Source organism: Anguilla rostrata, chromosome 9 (assembly GCF_018555375.3).
Source record: "Anguilla rostrata isolate EN2019 chromosome 9, ASM1855537v3, whole genome shotgun sequence".
NCBI classification, from domain to species: Eukaryota; Metazoa; Chordata; class Actinopteri; order Anguilliformes; family Anguillidae; genus Anguilla; species Anguilla rostrata.
In genome coordinates this window covers 17777793-17790470 of record NC_057941.1, presented here as the reverse complement: position 1 = coordinate 17790470, position 12678 = coordinate 17777793, and the positions used below count along the sequence as shown (strand labels likewise).

The 12678-nt window shown below is 40.6% G+C and overlaps 1 protein-coding gene across 3 annotated transcripts; it reads right to left on the bottom strand.

Moving 5' to 3' along the window:
- Positions 1-24: 24 nt before the first annotated feature.
- Positions 25-10972, bottom strand: LOC135263126 (choline-phosphate cytidylyltransferase B-like). 3 transcript variants are annotated; one of them, XM_064350775.1, is made up of 8 exons: positions 10840-10972; positions 6835-6934; positions 6610-6726; positions 5881-6032; positions 5262-5340; positions 4939-5081; positions 2557-2745; positions 25-1807 (listed from the first exon to the last, which is right to left on the bottom strand). In XM_064350775.1, the coding sequence occupies exons 1-8, from the start codon at positions 10915-10917 to the stop codon at positions 1571-1573; spliced, it is 1095 nt and encodes a 364-aa protein (XP_064206845.1). In that variant the 5' UTR covers positions 10918-10972; the 3' UTR covers positions 25-1570. The 3 variants fall into 3 exon arrangements, with proteins under 3 accessions (XP_064206845.1, XP_064206843.1, XP_064206844.1); XM_064350773.1 differs by lacking the exon at positions 10840-10972 and adding an exon at positions 8392-8552; XM_064350774.1 differs by lacking the exon at positions 10840-10972 and adding an exon at positions 8392-8552 and having other exon boundaries at positions 25-1804.
- Between the last annotated feature and the right edge of the window lie 1706 nt (positions 10973-12678).

The following is a 12678-nucleotide window of genomic DNA, read 5'->3' as shown; positions in this document are numbered from 1 at the left end:
AATACAATAAAAATATCACTGCAGTGAGTGTTTTGTATCTTTTATTTACATATCCAGTCATTTATTTTCACTGTCTATTGTAATTAAATAAAATAGATCAAAAGAGTTTCTTTCAATAAGAACATGACTTTTGGAAGTGCTGAGTACAGGGTTTGTTCTGGAATACAGTGGGAATGGACATGTAAACAAAGTACCCTCATTCAGTCGCATAGGAAAAAGTAAACCAATACCGTTGAACAGAGCATAGGCATAGCATGTCTCTGTTCCCGGGTGTGTACTGTGGCCCTTCGCCAGTGAATGAGCTTTCATTCCTCCTGAGTGGAAAGCAGACCGATCAATAGTATGTGTATTGAAGTTAGGTTTGTTTTCATTCACTTGGTCACACTCAGATACGCACACATATAAAATCATTGAGTTCAAGTGGCCTATCAGGGCCTGTATTCCCTCCTCTGAGTGACTGTCCTCAAAGGTCCCTCCACAAGTTTGGCTGTACAGTACAATTACATTCAGTTTACGTTTTTACAGAAACACAAAGTACCGAATTAGCATTTGTTGTAAAATTAAACTGCTCTTCCATGTATATTATATTTATAACTGGGATTTAGTTAAACATGAATGACTACAAATAAAAGTATGGAAACATTCATTGCAGGAACAGTCTTTTTAGTGATTAAATATATCAATCCTGAACAACTGAGAGAATGACATCACAGTCCCACTAGCCCTAGGGATGTTTTTTGCCAGCCCTCATTTTGAGGGCTAGAATCATAGCCTTATGGCCCCAACTAAAGGAAGAGTCTTTAAGCTTACAGTAGGTTGTCATTCAGCTAATCACAGCCATTAAAGGTGAAGTCGGGTCATATCCAACTTTAGTTGGACAAACCTCTGCTGCATAATCTAATGTATGCATTATCTTATTACTGCTACCTAATAACCTTATTCACAGCTGATGCTACGTGGTGTAAATAGTGAAAATAAAATTAAAAATACTTTACAAACTTTTTTGGTAATAACAAGGAATTTAACATTGGATTGGATTGTATACTATGTAGCCAACATTTATAGCCCAAACTTGAAAGGTGTCCTTATGTTATCACATAACACCATTAACCATTAAAATACATGTTATTGCTTTCTAGTTTTCTTCTTACTAATCACTACTCTAGCAAGTTGTGCGGAGAGGCACTCCAATATCCTGCAGCAGTTCCCATGAATCCTCTACGTTCCCTTCTACCCATAATTCCCTGTGGGACACTGGATTTCTGAAGGGCACCTAGATCAAAGTAAGTGATCAAAGTAGGCATAGTCAAAGTGTTGGTGTCAGTATGGGGCATGATTATGTATGTTTGCCAATCTGCTTCCTATGTGTTTTAAGAGTCAGCCAGTTTGAGAGGGAGTGTGTCGCTGTTTGTACATCTTTGTGTGTGTTTGTGTGTATTTCTGCCATTATGAAATATGTGAGATTGTATACAAGTACAAGTGGAGGAGGAGAGAGACCAGGCAGGTGTGTGTGTGTGTGTGTGTGTGTGTTTGTGTGTCTGTTCATATAATGCATGTGTGTGCTGTATCTCTACTTCTCGTCCTCATCACACTCGCTCATACTGCTTATGGAGGCCGAGGCGCCCTTGGGGGAGGGGGGAGGTGAGGGCTTGCTGAAGGGCCAGCGGCGGGTGGATGAGGGGGACAGGGATGGGGAGCGCTCCCGCGTGGGGCTGCTGCTCGGAGACCCGCGGGGTGACTGCTGCGGTGACTGATAGGGCGAGAGGGCCTGGAGCATCCGCCCGCTCCGCTCCTGAAACATCTGCTTCTGGGAGAAAGTCCGGGAGAAAAGCAGAGAGGGAAAGGTTATGATGTGTGAAATCAAGAGAAACAACTTTCACATGAAAAGGCAAAATTAGGGTGCCATATAGGATAATCCACATCTGAGCTTCCTCTTTATGGGATGACAGTCAACACTATTTTGTTTCTCATGCTGAGCTAGCTTTCTGTCATTGGTACTGGTTCCATGGCAGCTATTCTAAAAAGGAGTTATTTCCAAATCTAAAATTCCTGCTAGAGCATGGTCTGACCTTCACATGGACCTTCTAATAACATTGTAGATGTAAACTGTAGAACAATTGAGTACACCAACACTACTGCTGATCGAACAGGACTTAAACAGTTTGACTGTTTATAGATTTTGTTATTATCAGCTTACAAAAGTTTTTCAACTTAATTATACTATTTTTTTCCTTCTAAGTAACAAATTAAAGCAAGAATTTCATTATTTATATCCTTACTCTTATTTATTTACTTCATGGTCAAATATGACTTCAACATGTATTTGAATACCGAAAAATAATTATCCATTAACAATAAAGTGGCATATCAGAAAGATTGAAGATCCCCCTAAAACTCCAAAAGGAACTTAATGTAATTTATCTAATTGGAGGACAGGCCATTGTATGTAAATATTTCTTGATGCATTGCAGACTGAAGCTGAAGTATTTTTCTCTCTCACTCACTCTCTCTTTCTCCCTCCCTCCCTCCCTGCCTCCCTCCTTGAGAAACACATACCCAGGCCCCGTCCGGTCCAAACAACTCCAGGAAGTTTCCAATGAACTCGCGTGATTTCTCCTCCCACTTCACAATGAGATCATGGCTTTTCTCCTCTACTTTGTAGACAAAGTGCTTGGATTTTTCCTCCACTGTCTTCACCTTCTCCTTCATCCGGTCAACCTGATTCTGCAGCCTGTACTTCTTCTCCTACCCCACCAAAAAAAGAGAGGCATTTAGCAAGAGTCATTACAGCCCGAGGGAAACCAAACAGAGGTCAGACATTGGCTGGAGACATTAAAACCTCTGATTAGTTTCAAATAAATGATGAAAGGTGTGATACACTAGTCATTTGCCCACTCTTTCGGTACCCCACACAGATATGTAGATAAGATATTGAAATTAAATGTTGCTGTTCACGTGAAAATCCTGCTGAAAGATAATATTTATAATAACTGTAGATTGCACATTTTCAGATGAGATTTAGCAAACTTTTCATTATCTTCATATTGTACAATTTGTACATTTTAAGATAATTATTTAATGGGTACAATACAGCATTTCTTTCAATATGTAAAAATCCCATTTTTATCAGGAGTGAAGGAATAAATATAAATTTAATATAAATCGAGCATTGCATTAGTTCAGGCAGGCCCTGGGAGTCAAGCCCAGCTTCGACTGAATCATTACATTACATTACATTACATTTATTTGGCAGACACTTTTATCCAAAGTGACGTACAAAAAGTGCATTTCATGGTCATAGACAACTACTAAACACAGGTTCAGTAAGCTACAATACTTATTTTGTACAGCTATTTCTAGCCAAGAACACAGTTTAGTTCACACAGTGAACACTATTCAGACCTAACCTCTGCAAAGCCAACTAGGCAGAAGAATAAGCTACAGTATTAGGACAAATACAAATTACCAAGAAGTGCTGGGATGGGGCAACATGTAACAAGTGTCATGACAAAAGGAGGGGGGGGATTTAGAGTGAAATATACAGCGTGGTGGTGGTTAGTCTAGGTGTAGTCTGAAGAGATGAGTCTTCAGGCCACGGCGGAAGATGGGTAGTGAGGGCGAGGTTCGGAGAGGGACGTGGAGTTCGTTCCACCACTGGGGAGCTAGGGTGGAGAAGCTCTGTGATCCCTTTGGTCGGGTGGGAGGGGTTACAAGGCGCCCTGCTGCCGCAGAGCGGAGTGGTCGAGCAGGCACATAGGATCGAATCATGTCCTGCAAGTAGATGGGGACTGTCCTGTTGGCTGCAGTGTAGGCAAGGGTCAGGACTTTGAACCGAATCAGTTGATGGCTCACCTGTCACAGTCCATTCTCATACCAGTGTAGTCTATTTAAACAGCCCCTCCCAACTCATTTGAAGGAAGGTTGATTCCTCCTGCATGCTTGCTGCATGTTTAAAATCCCCTCCTCCACCCCAGCTCCATCCCTCATGTGTTCATAAGTCTATCCTCGTTTTGTGCTGAATCAGTCCTGCGTGTTCCCCCTCCACACGCAGGACAGGTTCAGGGATTTCACTGCTGCCCTTCCTGCCTTATCCATGCATGCTAGCACGGATGGGTGGGAGGGCTTTGGAACAGAGCCAAACTGCCAAAAATAACTGTATTGCCCTTGAAGATTAATAATAAAGATTCTAACTTCAACAACAGTGTCAACAACAACTTCGACTGAACATGTTTTTAAAATAAGTTTATGGTAAATGGGAGTTAATTCATAAGGAATCAGTCCTTGTTATAAAAGTTGTTTTTGTTTAGCTTTGTTCTTGTTTCAACTGATTCAATTCAATTGATATTTTAAAAGGGATAGTCATTCAGCAAAAGCAACAACATAAAGTATTGGAATTCCAGATTTGGTTTCTAAGAGAACACCGAACTGGCAGAGGACACTGGACTTTGAACACTTCAGGACACTGATTACCAACAAGGAAAATATGTCTGCTGATAGGTTACTTAATAAGTGACAATTTTCAGATGAAGATAAAATGTGACAGAGAAAAACCGGCATTATTACATTCTCTTTGATCAATCATAAGCCTTTCGGTTAGACATTTTTGGCACAGACACATTGTCTCTTTGCTATCCACTGAGAATAGAATATGTAGGGCTTTTACATTATAGATAAGCTACATTTTTATATATGGGAATATATATGACCTAGAATATATGACCTATATTCTGTCAGAAATATCTCAGTGCATAAAAGGTGTGTAGGTCACATCCATCTTTCCCCACACTCTTTCTCCGTTTCTCAGGTCTTCATTGAAATGTGTATATAGATCCACATACATCTCCACACTTGATGTTTTAACCTTCGTCCTAGCTGAGTGCCATACAGTATGAGTCAATGTAATATGGTCTGTTCTTGATGCCGATTACTTTTCCCTACATTGATGAAGCTGACATTGAGCTCCCTGGCAGTGTAGCCCCTCTGCAGGTTCCGTCGGGCATAGACGTCATAGTCCCGCACGATTCGGGTGATGATGTCAGAAGTGGAGATTCCCTCTGTCCGCTGAGTGGGAACAAACATTCCTGGAATGCACCACACACAAATCTAAGAGCACATATTGGACAAAAGAAAAACACATCTGTGTGTGATAAGCTTGTAATAACTACTTGTAGTAAATGCATTTCAGGTCTCTCAGCCTACAAACCATCATAATAACCTGATGGATTAGAATTTTTGGAGAAACACACAGTTAGTCTTCTCACCTGCTTCCTTGATGTGTTTATAAATATCCTCTGAGCCAGCAGAAGAATATGGGATGTCGTCATGTGCAACAAAGTCGATCTGAGGGTTGAACACAAGTTTGTGAATAACAGAGTATTACTAATGATTCTGGATTGAAATCATTGGTGATGGTGATTAGGTGGCTGGTGACGAGGTGATGTGCCTCAGCGTACAGTAAAAGGGCTGTTCGGATGCTTGGGCCTAGCTTGGCAGGGCACTGAGGCTCATCTCCTTTATTGATGAGCTAATTAATCTTATTTACAGAGTGGAGTTTTTCAGTGGAGAACTGGAGAGTGGGGCTTTAGTCCCAGTTTTTATGTCTCATCCACTTAAATGAATCGATTGGCAGAAACGCTGAGTAGCCGGTGTTTGAGCGGGACCTGAGCAGCATATGAATTTTCATTTCACATTAAATGACTAAGCTGCGCTTTACATTAATCTAACATCCAGTAATAAAGCTCCCTGTCTTATACAACATTTTTGAAACCACAACCCTGGACCTACAGTCACACTATTTAGAATAATGTAATATATGTTGCCTCTCTCAGTGACCCCAATATGACCCAGTTCCTTTACATCTTGATCTTGATCAGTGCTAACCTTGTGTTTCTTCAGAAATTCTGGGCTGAGTCTCCAGGGCGCATCTTTCACCACCTCATCCACATAGCGACAGTGCAGTAGCGCCTCATAGCGCTCATCCTCTGTCATTACAGTGAAGCCCTTGTACCTGTGAGTGAGCTCATCACTGCAGACTGACAAACAAATACACACAGACACACAATCACACCGAGTTTTAGAGTTAGTCCTCCGGTCCTCCAATATGAGTTCCTAAAGAACACAATGGGCCTAATTCACAAAACTTTTCTTAAATTGTTCTTACTTTTGTTCTTTAAAATGTTCTTACAAAAAACCAATATGGGATTCATGCCACATGTGCATCCCTTTGTTTTTGTCCATATCTCATGTGTATGAGATGATGAATGCTGACTGTAAATTTTATGTGCAGTCCTGTTCACGTGATTAACATAAGGAAACAGCCATGAACAAACACAAATCAGGAAAAAAATGATGAATACCGAAATGTTCTTGGATCAGTTTACAATCAAATGTTATCGTACACGTGAATGAGGCGCAATGAGTTGTGAATCACAGGGTCTGACTTCCCTCAGTTCAACTGAAATTGACACTGGCCACACTGGGAAAGTCTGAAGGATAATCACTAACTATGTGCATGGGAGTATAATGGAGGTGTGTGAGAGCATGGGTGAAGGATTAAGGCAGTGCGTGCGAGTTTGCAGGTGGGTGTTTTTTGGTCTGTTGTGACCCTACCTCCCACAATGAGGTACGAATTTGGGAACAGATTCTTGGCCTGCATTAGTGCACGAGCATGACCCGAGTGGAAGAGGTCAAAGATCCCATCAGCATAGACTCGGACCGGCCGGTCCACTGAAAGAAAAAAAAAAACACTCAAAGTCAAACAGGATTTTTTTATCTGTGAACCTAAGCAGCTCACTGCAATATCTTCAGGGAGGAGGAGCGAGATGAGAGGCTCACCGGGTGTGCCACGGCGGGCCTGCGCTATGGTCAGTTTCTCATGGGGGGCACGACATTCACAGCTCGTCTCATCTGCAAAGATGGCCGGCTCGTTCAGAGTCTGGGAACAGTACACACGGTCAGAGTATAAGAAACACATTCGATTACGAGCTGGTTTGTACTCCAGGAGCGTGCTCCTCAGTTCCTCAGTACCTATGTGAGATAAAATATAAATATGTATAAAACTGTAAAAATAATAGCTGGGATTAGGACGAAAGACAGGATTGTGCAGCTCTTCTATGTAATCCACTTTCTTGGATTTCTGTTCAAATCTGAACTGAATTTGGTTTTTTTTTTGGCTTTTTCATCTGTGGGTCAGACATTAGGTGTCACTGTAGCCTACAACCTAATTATTGTTCCTTACACTTCCTTATAACCTCATATCTATTACCTATCAGAAGTATTGATTGCAGAAGAGCAAGTCTGGCTGACTTTCCTTGAGAAAGTATTGATTTGCTGTTCAAATGTGCAGATCTCAGATTCAAAACATGAGAGGGTGGAGGCAGCAGTTGGTTTTTTTGTATGCCCATCACTAGGGATAGAAAAATTTGGCTTCCTGAAGTCCAAAGTAGATGGAGTTATCATATTCTGTCATTGGCTCTCTGATTTCAAACAATCATAGTATTTTTCTTGGTATGGTATACTGATTCGTATAAATGAGTCAGAGAATGACAGCACATGCTGGCTCTGCTCATTCCAGGGTTCACAAAGCCTCACTCTCCCATCACTGGTAATTCCCACAAAACGGCATATTTAGGATCCTGATGTCCTTTCCCACATATAACTGAGCACTTCCCTCTGAAAGAACTTTAGGAAGCTGCCAGGATAACTACAGTAGCTATATGATGCAGTGAAGACCTTCACCGGGATAAAACAGGAGAGCGCAGAGGAGCAGTAGCATGTGAAGGGCAGTGGAGATTACAAACGTCTGCACCATCGGATTTGGGCGGGGCAGGGTGGGGTCAGCTGCCTAGTCAAAACAAGCGCGCCCTGTTTGGAGTTCACTTGAGATATCACATGCATTGACATCACATATGCTGCAGAAGTATTACTGTAGGAGTCACACAAAGAACCACAATATGTGTGTTTGCTCGGTTGTTTTGTGTGACTCTGTAGCAAGGGAGACAAAGTTAAATGAACTAATAATCTCTCTCTCTGTCTCTCACACACATACACATACACACACACTCCCTCTCTCTCTCTCTCTCTCTCTCTCTCTCTTAGTACTCTTGTCAGCTGCCTGCCTCAATCCTTTTAATGCAGGAATTAGCATCACCCACAGAGACAAACAGCGAGAGCAGACACAAGAGCACAATCGTGTTACAACAAACAGTCTTCCTTTTCTCTCCCTCTCTCTGTTTTCCCCCTTCGTACAGTATATAGAAGAAGGGAAATAAATGCTTAGGCAGGCACCAGCATCACTCATAAAACTGCTGTGTAATAACGTCCAGCTTGCTTTTCATTTCCGCTATCTCTCTCTCTCTTTCCTCTGGAAAAGCACAGGAAATAGCCCCTCACCGTCCGGAGCTGGGGGCAGGTGTGCTCTAATTCCTCCATGGTTCCCGCAGGGCACTCATTGTTCACCTGTCTGTGACTCAGCATCAGCATGGACCTGCTTTCCTCATCTGGACCAAGAGTTTCTGCAGACAGCCCGGCCATGCCCCCACCCTCCTCTTCTCATCTTGCCCCCCTTCTCCCTTCAGCTCTTCTCGCCTCTCTTCACAAGACCCCCTCCCCCCCCCTCAGCCAACACACGCACGCACACACACACACACTCTCTCTCCCCTTGAGAATGAGAGCAGAGTAAACTCACAACATGAGCAAAAATCTACTGACACCAATGAAAAACAGTCACCATAACAACTATGAAACAAAAGGGAAAAAAATGCTGGCAAGTTGATATCCAATCAGCTAGGGAGCTCTAAATGTGCTTTGCATAAGACGTGCTGATTGGCTGAGACCTGCATAGCACCACCAAGCTTGGGGATGTCTGAGGCTGTTTGAGTATCACTGTACTCAGATAAGGAATGGCTTTTTTACTTGTTCTCTCATATCACTCAATAATAACCTTACATACATTTTGCAATATTAGACAGCCTCCAGTTATGTTGAAGAGGGGGAGAAGTCTATCTTAAGTATCTGTGAAAACTGAATACCTTGCTTCAAAAGCATGTGTTGTGCTTTTCAGTTCAACATCACTTACTAGCTGGCTGAGAGGAAGTAAAAAATCTAAGGGTAACCACAGTAGAACAAAACAAACAAGCAAATGACTGTGACCAACAGTCTCACTAAAACTTCAGTAAAGATGCCTGCAAAATGAAATCCTTTATGTGTGTGAGAGCCTGTTACTTTTAAATATCACAGACATGAGTCTTATGAATTAAGTAGATCGTCTACCTGGAATGGTCATAAAAACTTGTTTTTATGAAAATAGAAAAATTCTCCACAAAGTCAAAAGGACAAAGGTAAACACAGATTAGTGAAAGGGTATGATTTTAGCATACACAGCTGTCTTGACCAGAAAATGGTGTGTGATAAGATTGGTGTTCTGTCCAGACTGCATACAGGGGGCAGAGTGTACACTATCTTATCTATGTGTCTAGCAGGGGATCAGGAGTCACCCAGTGATGTTGTCAGTATCCTTTGAACCCTTGGCTGTTTGAAATCTGGTCCATGATTGGAGAACTATAAACTGGCTTCTGATTCGAGGAAAATTAAGCAACTGTCAGGGTGTAGGAGTGCCCTTGTCAGTTTCATAGACTCAAGGAGCATGAGGCAACAGCTCCAGCCTTCCTTTTTTCCCGCTTGAAGAGCAAGATAATAACTTTGATTCCAAACTGCACTGTCTTGAATGGGGTCACTGGCTAAGTTTTCTTTGCAATACCAGTTCTTTGCAATACCAGTACATTAAGCCATGTGAATATATAACTTCCACAGGAAAATAGAATTAGAAAAGTTGACACTGAAATACAAGTTGTAGAACTAAATACAAACCATGCCTGATTCCACACCTCGGCTTATGGCATTTTATCTACATATAACCTTGTCAACTGTGAGTCAACTGTGGGTACAGTGCTTCTGCCAGAAGGATAGCAAATCCTGCTTGTGATAGCATGGTATCCCAACAGAATACAAATCCATATTCCAATTAATCTAACTGTGTGTATTTGTTCTCACGCATCTGTTGCCATTTATTACCTGGATTACATAAAATTATCACTTACTGTACATGTAAGCATTACAGCACTGACAGGTGCATGAACCCTGAACACAGCAGGAATCAGCTGTGAGTGCCTGGTATCACATCTTTATCAGATGATGGATGGAGGTTGGGTTACATAATAGCACTGCTAATGTACAGAGTACTCACTCATTGTACTAATAGGAGTTGATAGTGTTAATATGTTATCAACATTCCAAATAGAATACTACATTTTTTACAAATTGTGACAACATGTTCAGGGGTTCAGACCTTGAATTATCCCCAAACGATTTCATTGATATAGTAATCTGAATTTGGAATGCTCAGATTATTTACATAAAATATGACAATCACCTACGTTTTGTAATAATGAGTTTAACCTATTGCCTGTATAACTTGAATAAACTTTTGCTCAGACACATTTCCTTCAAGCAGACTCCATACAGAAATGTGATTTCTGGCCTATCTGAGCATTTATATAAAATATATTCATCTGTCTGCAGCCACAAAATAATCTTAAATAATACTGAATGGATGTTTTTATGATAAAAAGGAAACAGAAAGGTGAACTCACACCTGAGCCCCCACAACACAATGCAATCCTTTAAGTTCAAATTGTTATCTGTTCTGCACATTCCATTCAGTATTCAGCTGCACTTATTGCAACTAACCCTAATATATGAATGTTGAACACTATGGAAAAGTAAATGCACTTTATTAGGTCATGACAGTTTCCTCTGAATGTTCAAAGTGGAGTGATTTACCTTCCGCGGCGCAATTCTCCGGGACTGCGCCCGTCCACCGCTATTCCCGCGACCCCCGTTGCGTCTCCGGCCCACCATGTCTGATAATGTAGCTCTGTTCTCCGTTCTGCCACCACAGTGCCTACAGCAGTGCAGCGTGCACACTTTGTAGTCCACTGACCTCGGTGACGAGAGAGGGGAGCGTGTAAAGTTCATGCTGTATTGGCAAATAGTGAATTGTAATTGGCTCTTCCAATGTGCAGTGGGTTGCTTAAAGACATTAGGCCAACTATGCAGGATTTCTTTATTAATTGCAGACATATTTTTTACAAACAAATTTTCTTTAAATTGTTACATTTAATATTTAATTCAAGAAAGGGACTATGTACATGAGGTATATTCCAATTGTGTTTTTTAAATACCAGCTCAAATGTCTACATCAGTGGTCCGTTTTAAAAATCTTGCAAAATCAGTATAGATTTTTTTTTTTTTTTAAATAAATGAGCAATACATTCACTTCCAGTGTTACCAAAAATGCATGCTAAAAGAATATCCTTTCTAAACCTTGCAGAATAAATCGGGTGAATAATTTTGAATATTTTGAATTGCATGGACTTTATTATTTTCTTGTAATATTCCACTTCTTATCCATTGCTATTTTGATAAAGGCACAAATCCCACAAACTCTTCACAATAGGTGTGGGTTTTTGGAAGATTTTTCTAAGGTAATTATAATTTAATCTTTTGCCTTTTATATTTATACCTCCTAATTTTAAGTTTAAATCAATATTTTTTTAAGACACAATTATTTCACAATAATCTAATAAATCTGATGGTATAGCATCAAATACAATTGCATCAGGTACAGGAGTTTTGCATTTGTTGAGTAAATGGGCACTATTATGAAACAATTGTGTTACCAATAAAATGTCATTTTAAACTTAATTATCAAAAAAATTGTTTTCTTTTTTATATTTAATATCTAGTCACTGCACTGCAGCTGCACTGTGAAGCAGGGCGTTCCTGCAAAAGAGCATCCATGCTCAGTGAACTTACCCTGGGTAAATAAAGGTTAAATAAAAAATAAAATAACTGAGACCTCTTCATCTCCCACCACTCTAACCCTCCCAGAAGAGCAATATTTTTGGAGACCTTATCCTTCGTTATATTCTTCTCACTGAACAGTGATCTAATGTTGATGCTCGGTTTATTTACTTATATATAAAAATCTAATTAATGTAAACAGATAAAATGTAAAGTATAAAGAGATAGTTCTGCTACAAAAAAATTATGGATGGTCTGTTACATTAAATAATGGCCCTTCTCCAAAGCTACACACACACATGCACGCACGCACACACATGCACACACACGGAAAGCACACACACACACACATGCAAAATGTACCTCTCAGATTGATGAGGTAAGAAGATGTGAATGGAAGCCATGCCCCTGAGATGCATTTGTAAAGGCTTTGTGTACATTTCAACGTTTTGTGTTTGATGAATAGTTTCAGTTAGCCAGTAGAGGGCAGTACAGGACTACATTCAAATATCTTTGCTACATTACTCATGGTCAAGGGCTACACAGTCTTTTAACTCCATGCGCTGTTGGATGAGCCGAAAATTTGATCCAGAGTTTTATAACTGTTATGGTTCTTCAGTGGGAATTAGTAAACATTAGTTTACAACTCTTAGTTGTAAACTCTCCACATAGTAGAGCTGTATATTATTTAGCACATATTTTTGCATTAAAGCCTTTTAAGGCAACATCCCGGAAGGCCAGAGGATAACATGACAAGTTGGGTTGTTTTAGGAAAACTGCAGAACAAGAGACTGCCTCTTTGTACCAAAGTATTTG